This window comes from Schistocerca americana, chromosome 1 (assembly GCF_021461395.2).
Source record: "Schistocerca americana isolate TAMUIC-IGC-003095 chromosome 1, iqSchAmer2.1, whole genome shotgun sequence".
Taxonomy (NCBI): domain Eukaryota; kingdom Metazoa; phylum Arthropoda; class Insecta; order Orthoptera; family Acrididae; genus Schistocerca; species Schistocerca americana.
In genome coordinates, this window is record NC_060119.1 from 510,072,832 (window position 1) to 510,094,251 (window position 21,420).

The 21,420-nt window shown below is 45.4% G+C and overlaps 2 protein-coding genes across 2 annotated transcripts in view; both read left to right on the forward strand.

Moving 5' to 3' along the window:
* LOC124568955 (NGFI-A-binding protein homolog) overlaps positions 1-8,281 on the forward strand; it is a 350,306-nt gene extending 342,025 nt beyond the window's left edge. Inside the window, exons 4-5 of the mRNA XM_047131058.1 lie at positions 7,916-8,108; positions 8,140-8,281. Of these exons, the coding sequence (XP_046987014.1) occupies positions 7,916-8,108; positions 8,140-8,281 (335 nt within the window). The remainder of the gene's footprint in view (positions 1-7,915; positions 8,109-8,139) is intronic.
* Positions 8,282-10,186: 1,905 nt separating this feature from the next.
* LOC124569121 (NGFI-A-binding protein homolog) overlaps positions 10,187-21,420 on the forward strand; it is a 53,456-nt gene continuing 42,222 nt past the window's right edge. Inside the window, exons 1-3 of the mRNA XM_047131059.1 lie at positions 10,187-10,210; positions 11,094-11,228; positions 18,438-18,737. Coding sequence (XP_046987015.1) covers positions 10,187-10,210; positions 11,094-11,228; positions 18,438-18,737 — 459 coding nt within the window. The remainder of the gene's footprint in view (positions 10,211-11,093; positions 11,229-18,437; positions 18,738-21,420) is intronic.

Genomic DNA, 21,420 nt, shown 5'->3' on the forward strand with positions numbered 1-21,420 from the left:
TGCGCGGACTACCTCGGCGCGCCTCCCGGCCGACCCACATTATCATCTAGTGCCACCTATCCGCAGTCCCTGCCAATGTCCTCCATACTCGCTTCTTTGAGATTCGCGCAGAAGGTAGAACGTAACCGTGCATACACAATGAAGGTGTTGGATTCATTTCCTGTTGCCTGGAGGTCCCGGGTTCAATACCGGCTAGGTGCACGGATTTTTCCTCATTCTAATGCCTCTGGGACGGCCCAAGGTCCTCTCAGCCTGCTATCAAATGGATGCTGGGGTTCTTTCCAGGGGGATAAAAGGCGGCCGGGGCGATGGCCTTGCCACCCTCCCCGTCCCAGCGGCGGAGACAGCTGCTCTCTACCTGCAGTCAGGTCGGTAACCCGGTCATGGGTTGTGCCCCGCAGACTTGACCTTTCTGTGTTATACAACAATGTGGTCGCGATTAGCCTCTACGTCCTCTGTCAATGGAATGTAAATTGCGTAGTTGAACTTCAGCAAACGAGAATTTAGATTTAGGGCAGTCCTACAGCCAGGGCTCTGGCATACCAAACGGCTTTAAGTGGCTTACATATTTTTATTATTTATAACGAATGCGGTGCGGATTTCATTCCTCTTATCCGCGCAGACGTCAGGCCTCAAGCATCCACCAGCCAGGGTTCGGTAAAGAAGGCTGAAAATCTCAGACATTCACTAGTGTCACCAGTGCTCCAAAAACGTCGCCAGACTGTCACAACTTCTTTTGAGACGCGTTACAACCTAGGAGAAATATTGTAGTCGTAATGAGTGCGTTCTGTGTCTCACTTGCAGGTCCGACATCTCCAATAGGCTGCGCCACGGTTCCGGCAGGGTATATTTAGCGGACGCCGCCCTGTTCTCGCGCCACTCTGCAGTTCGCAGAATGCTATGAACCTCGCGCGGCGGACTCTCCATAACCTTATCGCCGAGATTCGATGAAACCCGCTTCTAGTGTCAAGCGGTGAAACGGACGTCAGCTGTGTCCTAGACGGATCGCCATTCTAGGCCCCACAGCCGCAGTTCACGCCCGATGCTCATTACACATCGTTGCAAAATCCTGTTAATGAGACGCAATTATGTTTGCGGAGTATACGCGTCAAGCAAAATGACTCCGAAGTAGGAGAAGCTGTGCGAACTTTGTAAGAAATGGAGAGGCGGCAGTAACAAGTTCGTGTTCTGGATACGCCAGTGGAACGTACCTCGTAGTAACTCGCAACCACCGTGTTCGATTCCCGTATCGCTACACAGTTTTACCTATTCTCTTGTAAGTAGTCTCTGTTCCCCACGAATATTCTGGTATTCCACCTCCCCACAGATGATTCAAGTCCCCATTGGGATCTGTGAAAACCTCCGCTATCTAAATGTTTTCTGAAAGAAATGACGTTCCGTTTGCGGAGACGTGATTGACTTACTGTAAAGAATTATTTTTTTAAATTTTAATAAACGACTCAGTCACTTTTTATGATACAATCATAACCGCTTACGGCCTTTCAAAGGCCATCTTCAGATGCTACAATAGAGGAAAGCCTTTCTGTTCTCTATTGTAGCATCTGAAGATAGCTTTTGAGGACCAAAACCGGTATGTGACCGAACCAAAAATAAAAAAATACAAAACCGGTATGATTGTATCATAAAAATGTGATAGAGAAAAAATAAAAAAGTACCTTAAAATGTTTTCTGTTTCGCGTAAGGTGGAAATTCCGAGGCGACCACCAGAGACTCGAGCACGGGAACATGGGGGCCATCTGCAAAAAGCAGATAACCAACGATGACTTGCTGGTATTTCTTTTTTCATTTCCTGACGTAGTGCTCAGAGCAGGCTGTCTCACATTCGCCACAATGTAGTCTCCGGTTTTTTCCAGTCCGATCTCAGAGAGCTAGGTGTGGGGCAGAGAGGTTATGGCTGAGAATGTGTGTAAGGGGTTTTCAAGGTCTGGCATTTGACTTACACCAAAGAGAAACGTTCACAAAACGCTCGTTAAAACTGGGGAGTTTGAACTATTTTTAATTTGTTTCTGGGAGAATACAACACAGACAAAAATATAAATTATTAGTTTCTCCATGTTCGTTGCCACTACTTTTTCATTAATGAATAGGCCGTTCCAGTTGCTCTGTAGAACTTTATTTAGTCCAGTACTGGTTTCGGCTTTTTTATTAAGCCATTCTCAAGTGGATCTGAAACTGCCATACATATGATGGATGTAAACATGTATATGATAGAAGATGAAAGAACAAGACTTACATATGTTTATGTACAGACAAACTACCGATATGAGCGATAATAGAGGACAGTCTTTTCATTAATTAAATACACTGTTGAGGAAACATGGAGAAACTAATAACTGAACGGCCCAGCCAGATAAGAAAAGCCGTCTACAACTTCAAGAAACTACTGATAAGACTATCCCCTCTCTTATCGCTCATGTCAATAGTCTTTCTGTACATAAACATACACTGACGGAAAAATAATCGCAACAACAACAAAAAATTAATGTAGAGTAATGAAATTTCGGGAATATTTTGGTCTAGATAAAATATTTAAGTGATTAACATTGAAAAATTGCGGGTTAATGTAAGTGCAAGATAAGCCATTGCAGATGTGAAATGCGGTACGTTAATAACCGGTGTAACCTCCAGACCGCCAGAATGCTGAATGCAAGCATGCGAACATGCGTGTGTTGTGTTGTATACGTGCCGGATGTCAGTTAGTCGGATGAAGTTCCATGAATGTTGCACTTGGTCGATCATTACAAGGACGGTCAATTCTGTTTGTGGTTGACACTGGAGTTGTCGTCCGATGATATCCCATATGTGCTCGATTGAAGACAGATCTGGTGGTCGAGCATGCTGAGGCAACATGCTGACACTCTATAGAGCGTGTTGGTTTAAAACAGTGGTATTGGGCGAGCGTTATCCTGTTTGAAAAGACTCCTTGGAATTCTGCTCATGAATCACAGCACAACCGGTCGAATCACCAGAATGACGTACGAATTTGCTGGCACGGTGAGTGGGATGACCACTAGAATGCTCCTGCTGTCATATGAAATCTCACTCCAGGCCATAACTCCAGATGTAGGTTGGTTGATTCGGGGGAGGGGACCAAACAGCGAGGTCCATTGGTCCCATCGAATTAGGGAAGGAAAGGGGAGGAAATCGGCAGTGCCCTTTCATAGGAACCATCCCGGTATTTGCCTGAAGTGATTGAGGGAAAACACGGAAAACTTAAATCAGGTTGGCCGGACGCGAGTTTGAACCGTCGTCCTCCCTAATGCGAGTCCAGTGTCCTAACCATTGCGCCATCTCGCTCGGTCCAAGTGTAAGCTCAGTGTGTCTAGCATGCAGACAAGTTGGTTGCAGGCCCTCAACTGCCCTCCTTCTAACCAACACACCCCCTTACTGGCACCGAGGCAGTACCAGCTTTCATCAGAAAACACAACAGACGTCCCCTCTGCTCTCCAATGAGCTCTCGCTTGACACCACTGAAGTCACACACAGCGATAATTTGGGGTCAGTGCAATGCACGTACAGGGCGTGTGGCTCGGAGCTGTCCTTGAAGAAACCGATTTGTAAAATTTCGTTGTATAAAAAGCTTTCTATGGTGCTGAGCCAAAGTCGTACAGTACGTTTTGAAAGAAAACGCCGCCATTTGACTATATATTACTGTATTTTTCTTCTGTACAATTTAAATTTCTGCTTTATGTCATTAGCGAGTATAATGCTAAAAGTTCTTAGACATAACTCGCCATATCTGGTAAAGTCAGCCCAAATCAGGTAAAGAAGACTAGCACATTCCTTGAAGTTCTTAACTTCTAGCATTGCACTCGATAATGGCATAAAACCCGAAACCTAGATTGTGCAGGAGAAAAATAAAGTAATACGCTGTTGTGTTTTCAGAAAAAAAGTTGGTTGTGACATTGCGGTGCCGGCTGTTTATCAAATTGCTGCTACGGATGTAGTACGATGTGCCAGATGGTCTTCCCTCTCGGTAATGCCACGTCGCCGTCCGGAGCCCAGTCTTCTTGCGACGGTACGTTCTCGTGACCACCGCTGCCAGCAATGAAGTATAGTGGCTGTTCCTGCCAAGCCTTTCTGCAGTATCGTAGAGGGAAAATCCAGCTTCCCGCAGCCCTATTACACAACCTCGTTCAAACTCAATCGGGAGTTGATAACGGCGTCTTTGTCGCCTTAAAGGTATTCTTGGCTGACATCATGTCACCACGACCAATCTCAAAGGTGACTTAACGCTCACGACCGTGAGCATCCTTTTAGCGGTGCAACTATCGCCACTCTCACGCGACTGGCGCGAAATTTGAACAGACATCATCTTACAGGTGTAGAAACGCGCCTACCAATTTTCGTTTATGTCGCATACCTCCTTCTTGATGTTGCGCTGTCTTCCATCAGCGTATGTAAGCCTTGATTTTTCATCTTCAGTCATATAAATATGTGCATCATATGTATGGCACCATCATATCCACTTGACAATGGCTTAACAAAGGATGAAACCGGTAGCGGACTGACTAAGATGCTCCAGCAGCTGGTGCGGCCTTTTCATTAATTAAAAAGTACAATATCTAATGTCAGTATGTCTGTGTACAATTAGCGACCAAGAGAAGCCTCCTGAAAATCCTGTTCGGGACCGGAAGTTGCAGATAATGTATAATGTATATCTTTTATTCCACACGAGAATCGGTAATAAGAGTGTAACGTGTACTTGCACTTTCTCGCTTGTAAACTTGATATCATCAGTCAAGTATTCAACTGCGAGTGTGAGTTGTGTTGGAGATACTGTAGATTGAAAGTGTCACATGAAATCGAATTCTGTTAACGGCCAGTCAGTAGCTAATTTCTTTAATAAAGGCTAGCAGTAATGCCAAATTAATCTATTGGAAATATGAACGAGTGATGGAATTTGGTTGGAGAAGAAAGAGTGGAACTCTTGCTGCTTGGAATGGAGAAATGTGCAGGACATTTAAGGAGATGTGAGCTGTGGATCTTCATAAGACACCGCCGGCCGGGTGCAGAACTGATGACTGGCCAGAGACAGGTGGGAGTGGGCCAAGGGGGCGCAGCACCTGGAGCTGAATTATTTAGCCCACTCGGTCCTCGCTTTATTTACAGATATGCAAAGTGGATCGCCGCATCTTAAACGAAGGCACGGGGAGGCGTTTTCATTTCTCTTGTGAATGGACTGCATAAAAGAAGGGATTCGGACTGGGAGGGCTGTCTATATTTCTGTGGGACGTTATCGTCGCTTATCAAAGCTTTCGCTCGTCTGGAAGGCGCGGTACATCACAAGGACTGTGCTTCACCTTAGTCGGTAGTGCTGTGTCGTGCTGCCTCAGCTCCGTCATTGCTACAGCTACCATATCGAACAAAAGCATTGCACTTAAGACTCGTCTCATTTCAACGCTGTCACAGCGTACTCTCTCTAGTATACTTCCAGACGCTTCACACCTGATGATAATGATGCAACAATTAAAAACCGCAATGGATGAATTGTAACACTTTTCTTTTATATAGCCCAGTTGGGTAACAAATCATACTGTTATCCCTATTCGAGGGCTATTCGCAAAGTAAGAACGATCGAAATGGGAACCACAGTGAAAATCAAAACTGTTTTACCTGCAACAATTAGATCCACCCTTAAGCTACGTCTGTCGTAGCACTGTACCAACTTTCCAATACCCTCGTCACAGAAGACAGACTCCTGTGCTTTCCGACAAATTTCTAAACAGATCGTTGTCTGTGCCAAAATGTTTTCTCCATAGCCAGCGGCTCATGTGAGCAGGCGTGAAACTCAGGGAGAGCCAATCGCGGGCTGTATTGGGGAATGTCAACCATTTCCCTTCGAAAACGCTGCAGCTGGGTCGTCATTGTCCCTGCAAAGTGGCGCCGAGAATTGTCATGTAGAAGGAAACACTTGACAGTTATGTTATGTGGGCTGAGTGGCATCAGGCGACATCTCTCACCAGGCCATCCTACTTGGCGGGATACACTATTTTCTAGGCACTTTCAAGTGCTCACTTTGCAAACTGAGAAGAGTGACTTAAAGCAGTCCTAAGGTGTACTAGAGACACTGTCCAACACGCCTGTGCAAAGCTTCCTCGGATATTCACTGTGGTTTCCATTTTGTGACCAATCGTTCCTTACTTTCCGAACAGCCGCCGTACACTCATTTATTATCACATTGTTGACAGGTATTTGAAACAATAATCTTCGTTTGATATGGAAGCTCTAAGAGCAGACGTGTTTCCAGACTAAATTATGGGAATTCACCTCCTCCTATTATGCAAACAACTGTTGCTTATAAATGCCCAAACCTGTTTCGACACATTCATGCTATCATCAGTAGGTATATCTGAACAGTTTTCATTTTACAGAACTGAATAAAAGTACCAACTGACGATAGCACCAAGGTTCCGAAACAAGTTTGGACATTAGAAAGAACAGTAGATTGTACAATATGTGGACGTGAATTCCTTTGTATTTGAAGCCAGTGGTTGGCTACAGGGCGCTTCACGTCCGAAGGTTGCCTAGTTTTGAACCGTTCTGCGCATCGACAGCCGGTAGTCAATAAAATTCAATCTGCTTCGTGAGAACAGGCTTGTGGAAGGTGTCTCTCACCCCTCGCTCCCAGTTTTCTCTCTGTTTCATCGTGTACTAGCAGAGCCCTTTCTCGCTACGCTTCCCTATCTTCACCTCTCTTTGCGCGACACGCCTTCGGAAGTGACGAGTACTGTTGTGCAATGCAACATAGTGTTTAACACAATTGAGCAAACTCTCTCGGCTGACTCACATTCCCACCTAGCGCCACCTATCCACAGAGCCCGTGCTTGTCCTCAATGCTCGTTAATTTTAGATTCCCGCTGGAGGTAACTGTGCAAGCGCACTGAAGGTTGTGGATTCATTGCCCATCGAGGCGAATCAATCATCTGAACACATTCATCTAGTTTATATAAAGCATTTACAGACAAGGACGGTCATAGATGTGGCCTGGCCATACGAAATATTGTGCACCCTAGGTTAGGAACACCTCTACATCGTACTCCGCAAGTGTGTGTAGCGGAGGGTACTTCTGGTACCACTAATTGAACCCCCCTTCCCTGTTCCAGTCGCAAATGGCGCGTGGGAAGAATGACTGTCGGTAAGCCTCTGTATTAGCTCTAATTTCTCGAATTTTCTCGTCGTGGTAATTTCAAGAGATGTGTGTGGCAGGAAGAGCACTTGCCCGCGAAAGGCAAAGGTCCCGAGTTCGAGTCTCGGTCCGGCACACAGTTTTAATCTGCCAGGAAGTTTCATATCAGCGCACACTCCGCTGCAGAGTGAAAATCTCATTCTGGAAACATCCATTAGGCTGTGGCTAAGCCATGTCTCCGCAATATCCTTTCTTTCAGGAGTGCTAGTTCTGCTAGGTTCGCAGGAGAGCTTCTGTAAAGTTTGGAAGGTAGGAGACTAGGTACTGGCAGAAGTAAAGTTGTGAGGACGGGGCGTGAGTCGTGCTTGGGTAGCTCAGTTGGTAGAGCACTTGCCCGCGAAAGGCAAAGGTCCAGAGTTCGAGTCTCGGTCCGGCACACAGTTTTAATCTGCCAGGAACATTAATATAATATGTTGTCCGACATCTTCCAGAAAGTGTTCTCTCGAAATTTCAAATGTAAACCTCTCCGTGATGCACAACCTTTTCTACATACAAGAACCAGCTCCATCGGTAATACAGGTTTCCATGCCGCAGTGTTGCTGTTTGTAGCATCCACACTGTAGGAATGACGACAGCAACACTATTTCAGTCACATAATCCTTAAGTGCCGAACAGCTTTTGTGGTACACCTTGCACTTCGAAAAATAATTTGTGAAGCGTGTCTGAGGAGGAGTAGTTTTGTCACTGAGGGCGGCCTGCGGACAGCTCTGTTCCAGACGCCGCTGGTGCCCGGCTTCCCGGGCGCGGTCCCCGTGCCGGTGACGGGCGCCGTGCCGGTGACCGCGGCCGTGGCCGTCGCGGCGCCGCTGCAGAACCACCACCCACACCCACACCCGCACCCGCACCACCACCACCACCACCACCACCTGCACCACACGGCCAGCTCCACGCAGCCGCAGCCGCAGCCGCCGCAGGCGCACCAGCAGCAGCAGCCGCAGGCGGCACACCACGGCCTGTCGTCGCCCGCGGCCGCCACCGCCACTGCCGCCGGAGCGACGCCCGCCGCCGCCACCTCCCCCGCCTCCTCCACCTCCACCCCCGTGCCCACCCCCACCGCCACGACGGGCGTGACACTGGTGCCCTCGGCCGCTCTCCTCGCGGCCGGCGCTCTGCCCACCACCGCGACCGGCCCCACAGCCGCCGCCGACCACTCGCCTCATTCAGTCTCCAGCGTCGCCTGCGGACTCCCGTCTCCCGGCCGCCAGGTAACACTATACATCAGTGGTCGTCAGACTTTTTTGTTCGAGAACCAATATTGATGTTCTGTAGCGCCACATCGGGTCGCACATGTACCGGTCTTATTATTAATTGGTAAAGCGTGTAAAATAGGTTTTCTTTTTGCGTCATGAGTCTTCTGACTGCTTTGACGCGGACCGCCACGAATTCCTCCCCTATGCCAACCGCTTCGTCTCCAGAGTAGCACTTGCAATCTACACCTTCGATTATTTGCTGTTTATATGGTTCAAATGGCTCTGATCACTATGGGGCTTAACTGCTGAGGTCATCAGTACCCTAGAACTTAGAACTACTTAAACCTAACCAACCTAAGGACATCACACACGTCCATGCCCGATGCAGGATTCGAACCTGCGACCGTAGCAGTCACGCGGTTCCATACTGTAGCACCTAGAACCGCTCGGCCACTCCGGCCGGCTTCTGTATATATTCCAATCTCTGTCTTTCTCTACAGTTTTTACCCTTTACAGCTCCCTCAACTACTATGGAAGTTATTACCTGCTGTGTTAACAGGTGTCTTATCATCCTGTCCGTTCTTCTTGGCACTGTTTTCCATATATTCCTTTCCTCGTCGATTCTGCGGAGAATGTCCCCATTCCTTACCGTATCAGTCCACCTTATTTCCAACATTCTTCTGTAGCACCATATTTCGAATGCTTCGGTTCTCTTCTGTTCTGATCTTCTCTCAGTCCATATTTCACTACCATACAATGCTGTGCGTCAAACGCCCATTCTCAAAAATTTCTTCCTCACATTAAGGCCTATGTTTGATGCTAGCAGACTTCTCTCGACCAAGAATGCCCTTTTTGCCAGTGCTAGTCTGCTGCTGATGTCCTGCTTGCTCTGCCGGCCGGAGTGGCCGAGGGGTTCAAGGCGCTTCAGTCTGGAACCGCGCGACTGCTACGGTCGCAGGTTCGAATCCTGCCTCGGGCATGGATATGTGTGACGTCCTTAGGTTACTTAGGTTTACGTAGTTTTAAGTCTAGGGGCCGCTGCTCGTGGTCTCGCGGTAGCGTTCTCGCTTCCCGAGCACGGGGTCCCGGGTTCGATTCCCCGCGGGGTCAGGGAATTTTCCTGCCTCGAGATTACTGGGTGTTGTTGTGTCGTCTTCATCATCATCATTCATCTCCATTACGGTCGGAGGAAGGCAATGGCAAACCACCTCTACTAGGACCTTGCCTAGTACGGCGGTGCGGTTCTCCCGCATCGTTCCCCTACGCTCCGTCACGGAGTATGGGACTTCATCATCATCATCATCATCAAGTCTAGGGGACTAATGACCTCAGATGTTAAGTCCCATAGTGCTCAGAGCCATTTGAACCATTTGAACTAATGACCTCAGATGTTAAGTCCCATAGTGCTTAGAGCCATTTGAACCATTCTGAACCTGCTTGTTCTGTCCGCCATGGGTTATTTTGCTACCCATGTAGCAGAATTCCTTATCTTCGTCTAATTTGTCATCCCCATTTCTGATCTTAAGTTTCTCGTTGTTCTTATTTCTGCTACTTCTTATTAGTTGCCAGCCTAAAATAGACTAGCTCTAGTAAGGGCGTGATAAGTTGGGCGCCGTCCACCAAGTACTTACGGTTGAAAGCCGGCACTTAGTGTCGACTGTACTCTTTCAGATTCGTACCAGCCTCAGCGACACCAATGTTGTGACACTGTAAATGCCTGACGAAGTGGAGTTGTATTGTCTGTTTGAGCGAATGATTGATTCGTTAATAACAGTAATTACCCAGAATGAAATTTTCACTCTGCATTGGAGTAAGTGTGGGTGGAAATAAAGCTGTGACGACGGGTCGTGAGTCGTCTTTGGGTACCTCAGTCTGTAGAGGACTTGCACAATAAAAATTCCACGTCAGGCAGCATGTCTTATTAATTCGCGGTTCTCTGTTTTTCTTTTATTACAATATTTTTTAAATAAATGGGAAGTTCTAAGGACCTCTCAGCATTCCTTCGTACTCACGAAAATAGTCATTAAGTTTTACTTACCACCTCGAAAAAAATAACGTCACGTAATTAATATTTTGCTTGTTTTGCAGAAACGTATCTACATTCTCGGTACACGTTGAAATCCGCGCGCCGCAATATCGAAACACGCCGCTAGAGGAACCAAAATAAAATGATGCTGCCTATTGATAAATTGGAGATGGGATGCCCATTTTGTGTTTCTCCTCTTGCTGCGTTCTGCGAAGGAATTTCAAGGTGTACCACATGTACGTGCAAACAAACAACAGATTAATTAGGTAACTTTATTTTTCTGAGGAGATAATTAAAACCTTAGAGTCGCCCTCGTATTAGTTCCTTTCAGTGCGCGTGTAATCCAGCCTGGCTGTGTAGTTCGGCGCCTACTTGGCGGGAGACCTTTAGTGACGGCGCTGAGGTGGCGGACGGCTTGACCCCGCGCACCTGAATTATTTCTTCGTCCGCGGCTTACAATGAGAAGCAGCGGAGGGGCGCGGCGCCAGCTGCGGCCAAGTGAATGAACGCCGCCTTTTGTCGTGCTGTTTGCTTTGTCGGTATCCCGCCTCTTGCACCCGTGACAAGAGCGGGGGAAGACGTCCGCACTGAGCGCGGATCTCATCACTTTTCGAATAAAATTATCCGTATTATTTGTCCTAACTGCTCTTCACCCAGTCTTTAACAGCGTCCTCGTCAGCTCAAAATATTTAGACTCGCATTAATAAAACTGGGAAAAGCTTTTGACCACATGCTAAAAGACAAGGAAAGGTTTGGCCTCCGTCAGAATAGCGGAACTGTTAAAATTACCAATTACAAAATAGTATGTGAAAATTGCAGCCCAAGGAGGAAAAACGGCTGGAATGAATGAAACCCCCGAACAGTACACGCGCAATAAGTGGTTGAGATTGTAGCAACGTGGCGTGTGGGCAGACCCATCAGTGTACTCACTTGTGAAGCTATCAGCGTTATGACAAGCTCGAGTGGTGAACATCCGTCATCGAAATGGAAACGTGATAGCAAGTGCCAGTATACCCTGTCAAAGTTCATGAGAGCAATATCAGTTTTTGTGTGAGTTGGAAGGGGCAGAATGATTGGCCTCCAGGACACGGATTTGTCAAAATGCAATATTTCGATTCCCACAGGGCATACAAAAAACATTGGGAACGCTGAGCATTAGTGCTAATCGGAGATAGAGCTAATTTTGAGATAGTTCGCGTATTTTTTTTTCCTTTTATATCTTCGTGATTATATCGATGACGTTACTCCATTTTCAAACATTCTACATACTAAGTTCCGCTGGCTGGGGTGGCCGAGCGGTTCTAGGCGCTACAATCTGGAACCGCGCGACCGCTACGGTCACAGATTCGAATCCTGCCTCGGGCATGGATGTGTGTGATGTCCTTAGGTTAATTAGGTTTGAGTAGTTCTAAGTTCTAGGGGACTGATTACCTCAGAAGTTAAGTCCCATAGTGCTCAGAGCCATTTGATTGATTTTTACTAAGTTCCTCCAATAATTTTAAAGGTTTCAAAGGAATGTTGTCTATCCCGTCTGCCTTGCTAGTTCCGAAAATAAAAACCTCCCCTAGCGCCTTGTTCTTGCTAAAATTGCACCTACCCTACGGCTTCTTCTCCTGACTGATGCAGACTTCAGTAGCTTCCTCTTGTATTTGTAGGCGTCATTAACTTTGGTCTCTCGCTTAATCACTGTGACTGTGATGAAATTACGAATGGAAGTTGAGAACTGGATAGGAGATCACAAAGCTACATAAGTTAGAGTAGTTATAAGAAATAAAACCCTCAGATACACGTCCAATAAGCTCCTGATGAAAGAGACTGAAATGACTGGCATGGCGTACTTAAACTGTTCAGCGTATGCAGACTACTGGACTGGCAGGCAGTTCTCGATCAACAGCAGAAAATCACACAAAATAAATGCTTAAATACCAGAGAAAATGAAGCCGAGCGTGAGAGAAATTCTGTCAAATGATGCTACCGCGGAGAAGAACTCTTAGCATTACGTGAGTGCCAGCGTGTATAACTCTGAGGTTCGGGTGTTGTCGCACTTTCGATATACCATCGTAAAATCTATTGATGAAGTTGACACGACAAGTGTGAAAGAGTATGCTTAAGCGATTTGCCCGTTGTAAACCAAAACTTCTGAGGCTTTAACACCCAGCAACACTGCTACAACGTGGCACCTAAGCTGTTTGTCCGCGTGGTCTGGAGGCTGACTGCAGGTGTCGCGGAAACACGTGTTAATTTCTGAAAAACGGTCCAGAAAATGAGAACCACGATTTGGTTGTTGCTGAAAACGTAGCCTCTCAAAGGAAACAGCCGACAGACAAAACTGGCGTTACTTTTTTATGACCAACCTAACTGTGTCTTTTGCGTTTGTGGAAGATTTGGAAGGTTAATCTGTCAGACACAGGCTTCTCCTAACGGCCAACTCTACCTTGTTAGTGTTTCTACGTGCGTAAAAACATTCAAGTTCCTACATTTGTTACCTCGCTTATTCTGGCATAACTAACAAGTTTTTTATATAAGTTGGCACTGACCCATGAAAATCTGGGGAAAATAGCTCTGTACCTACGTATCAGCATTCTCTATTTATCATCTCTCTTAGCCTCTCTAGCATCAGAACTAAAAGCGATATGCAAATACGCCCACTCTAAAACACCTTAGACCTTCACGGAGGTGGAGCAATATGTGGAAACAACCTCGCCTCCCTCTCGCAGTGCTGGTAGATTACCCATGAGTTTCGCGCTTCTGCGAAAGCAGAAGTGACGACACATGTTCATTGCGATCACCGGTCCGTTTTGGGATAGATCGTCCGAATCGTGCTCGAACCCTGTAACGGACTTTGGGTCATTTAAAAATAAGAAAAGAAAACAGCGAGAAACGCACAACACACCAGTGAGTACCCGAAGTAATGGCTACCACAACTGCTTGCTAAGGTTGGTAGTGCCATGAAGGATGTAGTACGGGCCAGACCTGTAGCGAAGTCAGGGGCAACCGCAAGAGATGCAAAAGGAGTCACTGTCCCCCCCCCCCCCCTCAGGCCCCTCTATGATGTAGAATGCAGAGTTTTTATTCAGCGATATCAGGGGCATCCGCCAAGATTTTCAAGAGGGGCCACCTGCCCCCCCCCCCCCCCCGCCCCCCTCTCTCTTAACGCTACTCTGTAATGTGGAATGCGGAGTTTTTATTCACTACATATCTCTCATACACTTCCAGAAGTGACACTGGTAAACCCCTGGTTTAGTCCCAAATGCAGCATTACCTCTCGAAACTGATAAGATCATTTACATCCCCTGTATAAATTTCTGTGGACGCACAGTTCCACTCTCGAATGGTATGAGGGAAAATAAACAGTTAAATATTTCGGTGCTAGCTCCGACTTTTTCTTATGACGATGGTCATTTCTCAGTATATAGATGGGAGTTACCAAAATATTTTCACATTCAGAGGAGGAAGTCGGTGATTGAAATTTTGTGAAAAGACCTCGTCGCAACGAAAACGCCGTTGTTTTTATTGGAACCCCAACTCACGTATAATATCCATGACACATTTAGTTGAATTAACAACTACTAAATATGTGTATTATCGAGCAACCGAAACTTAACGGAACATTTCTGGTAATCATGTAAAGGACATCATACTTGTTATTGTTCCGGGTCTAACTGCCAGTTTTCGCATCAAACAGATACCTTGTCTAATGGTTTTGCAATTTGTTGTAATTTACTGATGATTTTACTAGACCTAGATCTGCAAACAATCTAAGAGGACTCAGGTTGTGGGCTAAATCGTTTATACCGGTTAGGAACGCTTCATAGCGAACCCCAGATATCAAGTCTCTTTCACTCGATGACTCCCCGTGCGTTACCACAAACTGTGACCTGTCTGACAGGAAATCATAAATCCAGCGGCACAACTGTAACGATACTCCGTAAGTAATTAATCTGATTAGAAGTCGGCTGTGAGGAACGGTATCAAAAGCCTTATGGAAATGTAGAAATGTGGAACCAACTCTTCCTATCGATAGCATTCATTACTTCGTGTGAATAAAGAGCCAGTTGTATTTCAAAAGACGATATTTTCTGTATCAGTACTGGTTATGTGTGAATAAATCGTTTTCTTCGAGGAATTTCATTCTGTACAAACACGATATACTGGGTAGTTATAAGTGAAAAAAATGGGAAATTTTTGGTAAGATCTTATGGGACCAAACTGCTGAGGTCATCGGTTCCTAAGCTTACACACTATTTTAATCTAACTTAAACTAACTTACGCTAAAGACGACACACACACCCATGCCCAAGGGAGGACTCGAACCTCCGACGGGGGGAGCCGCGCGGACCGTGACAAGGCGCCCCAGACCGCGCGGCTATAAGTGAAGTACGGCTACTCACGGAAGTCCAGTGTGGGCTGTTATTACTGTATGGCAGAAAAACTTGGTAGATATGCTAATTCGTTAAGGGTGAACGATCATGAAATTCACTGAAACTGACAATTTTCAATTTATTTTGTATTTATTAATGGAAAGTTACAATGATGAAATCGCATCCGAAGTGCCTGGAAAATAATGAAATGTGTGACACGACCTTCCTGGCACGTCCACTTTTTGAAGCAACACTTCGACATCTACAGGCTCAGAGGGATAACAACCCCTACATTCATTTACAATGAGAGGCTTCCAAATTGGATCCTGGATGCTGTGAAGCCTACTTACAGGTTTCTGTCCGATCCTGAATTGTGTTCATGGCAAAACCCAGAATCCAAATGAGTCTCTGAATTCACTCATATGGGAAGGATGCCCTAAAATCACATTTTCATATGCTACATTTGTTGAAATTGCAACTTGCGACGCATTTATTGTATTTAATGATGGCAACGTAGGAAGGATGGAGTTATTAGAGAAAATGGGCTTTAAGATAGGAAATTTCTCTGAAGGCATCTTGTGAAAAATAGATTTACAACGCCTCTCCTCACCTGAAAAGTCAGTTGAAGATCTGGGAAAGAAAGAAAGGCAGAAAACAAGAAACCAGAAGAGAAGCCTTGAAGGGAAAGAGGATCCTGAGTACGAATGTGGGGCCAACTGAAGAGGTGACACAAGAAAAAAGTTAGGTTGAACTTAAAACGGCATTTCCTGTAAATTATATTTTTTGAAGTGTACGTACCTTTTTCTCAGAATCTATGAAGGCTAGAATAATGAAATTTTGTACACTTATTTCTGACCCAATAAATGTTGTGTCAAAGTTAAATTTTGAGATTCTGAGTGTAAGCTGGGAAGCTCGTAATTTTTCATGAATTTTGTATTACAATTACAAATTTATAATTTTAAAAGTATTAAAATTGTTCTATTCAATATCTTTAAAAAACCTCTTGAGAGGAGCTTGCTATATGCAAAGAGATTAAACAGAGAAAATTTTGTAGAAATGTATTGAATAGTTTCTGAGAAATAGGTACATATATTATTTTTTGAAAATAAAATTTTTAATAATTATGAAAAATCCGCCTCGATTGCGCAAACTACCTGGTGTTTACCTAAGTTTCAGCGCGGATAACCACGCCTTCTTCAGAACAAATATAAAACAGCTTGCCTAAATAGGCAGAGTCAAAGGCTAAAATCAACACCTATAGCGGCAAGACGCCATAAATTTTTTTTACAAATATACGGTACATATGTACCAAGTCAATGTTAGTTATCTCAACGCTGTGTGTGCTGCCTCGCCCCAGCCAACGTACGATGGTCACAGTCTAATTGACTTGGTGTGTACCGTATATTTGTAAAAAAAATTTTATGGGGTCTTGCCGCTATAGGTGTTGATTTTAGCCTTTGACTATGCCTATTTAGGCAAGCTGTTTTATATTTGTTCTAAAGAAGGCGCGGTTATCTACGCTGAAACCTAGGTAAAAACCAGGTACTTTGTGCAATCGAGGCGGATTTTTCATAATTATTTCTATACTTACCATTGCTGACGCGCTGCAATGCTGAAAGTCCTTAAAATTTTTAAATTCCATGAAAAGTGAAATACATATAATCCAAGGAACTTGACAGCAAATATGTTAATTTCACGTAAAGCATTAGGCAAAATTTGATTAGCACATTTTCAGAATTGTGCGTGAGATATACCTTTTAAATAGTGTGTGTGTTTCATGAATGCCCCTCCTTTAATGTGCAAACAACACACGCTGGAAAAAAATTAGTTCCAATTTTGTCCACCAGGCGCAAAGCTGGCTATGTACACTATCTGTTTGACGTCTCTGGTGCTCATACTGAACAAACTGCGTAAGCAGCGGTTACTAATAATATCAACATTACGTCTTTCTCACTTGTTTCGGCTTTTCTGTCCACGGCCCGTTCCCAATCCGTTACATACAGTAGCATTCCAATATGTCTTTCTTGCATTCGCAGCTCCAGATTTGCTACTGCTGGCCCAAATTGGAATTAATTTTTTTTCCAGCGTAAATCGGTTCCGCATTGTTGTTGTTGTTGTGGTCTTCAGTTCCTGAGACTGGTTTGATGCAGCTCTCCATGCTACTCTATCCTGTGCAAGCTTCTTCATCTCCCAGTACCTACTGCAACCTACATCGCCCGCATCTCGTGGTCGTGCGGTAGCGTTCTCGCTTCCCACGCCCGGGTTCCCGGGTTCGATTCCCGGCGGGGTCAGGGATTTTCTCTGCCTCGTGATGGCTGGGTGTTGTGTGCTGTCCTTCGGTTAGTTAGGTTTAAGTAGTTCTAAGTTCTAGGGGACTTATGACCACAGCAGTTGAGTCCCATAGTGCTCAGAGCCATTTGAACCATTTTTTTGCAACCTACATCCTTCTGAATCTGTTAGTGTAGTCATCTCTTGGTCTCCCTCTACTATTTTTACCCTCCACGCTGCTCTCCAATACTAAATTGGTGATCCCTTGATGCCTCAGAATGTGTCCTACCAACCGATCCCTTCTTCTAGTCACGTTGTCCCACAAACTCCTCTTCTCCCCAACCTATTCAAAAACTCCTCATTAGTTATGTGATCTACCCATCTAATCTTCAGCATTCTTCTGTAGCACCACATTTCGAAAGCTTCTATTCTCTTCTTGTCCAAACTATTTATCGTCCATGTTTCACTTCCATACATGACTACACTCCAAACAAATACTTTCAGAAACGACTTCCTGACACTTAAATCAATACTCGATGTTAACAAATTTCTCTTCTTCAGAAACGCTTTCCTTGCCATTGCCAGTCTACATTTTATATCCTCTCTACTTCGACCATCATCACTTATTTTGCTCCCCAAATACCAAAACTCCTTTACTACTTTAAGTGTCTCATTTCCTAATCTAATTCCCTCAGCATCACCCGACTTAATTCGACTACATTCCATTATCCTCGTTTTGCTTTTGTTGATGTTCATCTTATATCCTCATTTCAAGACACTAGCCATTCCGTTCAACTGCTCTTCCAAGTCCTTTGCTGTCTCTGACAGAATTACAATGTCATCGACGAACCTCAAAGTTTTTTTTCTTCTCCATGGACTTTAATACCTACTCCGAATTTTTCTTTTGTTTCCTCCACTACTTGCTCAATATACAAATTGAATAACATCGGCGAGAGGCTGCAACCCCGTCTCACTCCCTTCCCAACCACTGCTTCCCTTTCATGTCCTTCGACTCTTATATCTGCCACCTGGTTTCTGTACAGATTGTAAATAGCCTTTCGCTCCCTGCATCTTACCCCTGCCATCTTCAGAATTTGAAAGAGAGTATTCCAGTCAACATTGTCAAAAGCTTTCTCTAAGTCTACAAATGCTAGAAACATAGGTTTGCCTTTCCTTAAACTAGCTTCTAAGATAAGTCGTAGGGTCAGTATTGCCTCACGTGTTCCAATAATTCTACGGAATCCAAACTATCTTCCCCGAGGTCGACTTCTATTAGTTTTCCCATTCCGCATTAATACATTAGAATATCTACCAAGCCTCGCGGCCATACGATAATTACAGCCCACATCGGACTTCTGTGAGTAGCTGCACTTTAATTATAGCCATGCGCTGTGTTCGAGAATCGAACTGGCAATCGATGTCAGTGGCACGGGTCGCCTCACGGATGGTTTCTGTGCTGGGTGCAGGGCTCGGACAGCACGAGCCCGGTGCGGCAGGCGCCGTCGCCGCCGGGCTGCCCCGGCTCGGGGTCGGGCGCGGGCTCCCCGCTGCAGGTGACGCCGGTGCTGCTGGAGGCGCAGGTCGCCAGGCTGGCAGAGGCCGCCGACGCGCTGGTGCGCAGCCTGCCGCACCTCGAGCCGCGCCACCACAACCCCAAGAAGAAGGTCTGCAAGGACCTCGAGGTAACTCCACACGCGTCACTGTAGCCAACACAATGAAAGAATTTAAAATTATTTTATAATGCATTTTACTTTATTTTGCTATTACACCAAATTCCTATTTATAAGGGGAGGCCACGATGTTTCATTACAAATCTTTCCAAACGTAAAATGTTGTGAAATAATATGACTAGTGTTGAAAAATCCATAAATTAAAAAAAGGAGTGGGACTCTGTCCAGCAATCCAGGGTTTACGGAACTCGATGCTAACCACTTGACCACCGCCAGCTCCGGCTCAGGGTGGCAATGCAACGGTACATCACTGCCGTGTAAAACTTCTGGTGCGATTTTCTCGAAATCGCCTAAGCATTGTTACACTACTGGCCATTAAAATTGCTACACCAAGAAGAAATACAGATGATAAACGGGTATTCATTGGACAAATATATTGTACCAGAACTGACATGTGATTACATTTTCACGCAATTTGGGTTCATAGATCCTGAGAAATCAGTACCCAGAACAACCATCTCTGGCCGTAATAACGGCTTTTATGCGCCTGGGCATTGAGTCAAACAGAGCTTGGATGGCGTGTACATGTACAGCTGCCCATGCTGCTTTAACACGCTACCACAGTTCATCAAGAGTAGTGACTGGCGTATTGTGACGAGCCAGTTTCTCGGCCACCATTGACCAGACGTTTTCAATTGGTGAGAGATCTGGAGAATGTGCTGGCCAGGGCAGCAGTCGACATTTTCTGTATCCACAAAGGCCCGTGCAGGACCTGCAACATGCGGTCGTGCATTATCCTGCTGAAATGTAGGGTTTCGCAGGGATAGAATGAAGGGTAGAGTCACGGGTCGTAACACATCTGAAATGTGACGTCCACTGTTCAAAGTGCCGTCAATGCGAGCAAGAGGTGCCCGAGACGTGTAACCAATGGCACCCCGTACCATCACGCCGGGTGATACGCCACTATGGCGGTGACGAATACATGCTTCCAATGTGCGTTCACCGCGATGTCGCCAAACACGGATGCGACCATCATGATGCTGTAAACAGAACCTGGATTCACCCGAAAGAATGACATTTTGCCATTCGTGCACCGAGGTTCGTGGTTGAGTACACCATCGCAGGCGCTCCTGTCTGTGATGCAGCGTCAAGGGTAACCACAGCCACAGTCTCCGAGCTGATAGTCCATGCTGCTGCAAACGTCGTCGAACTGTTCGTGCAGATGGTTGTTGTCTTGCAAACGTCCCCAACTGTTGACTCAGGGATCGAGACGTGGCTGCACGATCCGTTACAGCCATGCGGATAAGATGCGTGCCATCTCGACTGCTAGTGTTAAGAGGCCGTTGGGATCCAGTAAGGCGTTCTGTATTACCCTCCTGAACCCACCGATTCCATATTCTGCTAACAGTCATTGGATCTCGACCAACGCAAGCAGCAATGTCGCGATACGATAAACCGCAATCGCGGTAGGCTACAATCCGACCTTTATCAAAATCGGAAACGTGAAGGTGCGCATTTCTCCTCCTTACACGAGGCATCACAACAACGTTTCCCCAGGCAACGCCGGTCAACTGCTGTTTGTGTACGAGAAATCGGTTGGAAACTTTCCTCATGTCAGCACGTTGTAGGTGTCGCCACCTGCGCCACCCTTGTGTGAATGCTCTGAAAAGCTAATCATTTGCATATCACAGCATCTTCGTCCCGCTGGTTAAATTTCACGTCTGTAGCACGTCATCTTCGTGGTGTAGCAATTTTAATGGCCAGTAGTGTACTTGCACATTATGTTGTCCGAATGGACTATTAGAAGTATACAAACTTTGAGGTAAATCCGTGGTCTGACCGTCGTGGCCTCCCATTATTAGTTTCAACTTAATTCCAAAATGTGAATATCATTTGGTCAATTTGTCTCACTGGGACGTATAACTCAGTGTGACTTAGTAATATGATATGAGAAAAAGGGTTAGAATTATACAGAAAGTAGAGGGTCTTCGAACCATTAATCGGAAATTAATATTTGAAATTGTGCAATCTCTCAAGTAAGCAGTGCGCATGGGGAACGTGTTTCGAGTCCCGACTTACAGTTCGCAATTGCCTACCCATAAGCATCCCTAAAAGCGAGAGGGATGGAAAGAGAAAGCAATTAATTGTTGCCTCCTCCATTCTGAGGTATACCTTTTCATTCATCTCAGAATTCCGGTGCATTTCTGGAAATGATTCCGTGTGGTTACAAAAAATCACAAATTTAATATTGCCAAGGACAAAGGGGAACACTGTGGATTTAGCAGTCGCTACACAGTTTAACTTTATTTGGTTGTCAAACTGTTTACGACAAGTAATACAGCTTACCTAGCGCAGCAGCTGTTTCGCCACTGCAATTAAAGGAGGATTCAAACCTTTTCAAACATTTCATTTCATTTATTCTCCATAGTCAAATACAGGATTTGTTTTGGATTGCGGACATATCTTACGCTTCCCGTCGTAGCTTTGTGGTAACAACTACACTACTGGAAAATGAAAAAAAGAATCCCAAGAATTCGTCGATTCAATAGTTAGAGAATCATAACTATTTTATTGACGTAATCTCCTAGATGTACAACAGGTGAGTGACAAAAATAATGAGACTAAACAGTTTTTATTTCTTTCACACAACAATACTATCCCCAAGCACCTGTACAGTGCACTGGCGGAGTTGCTT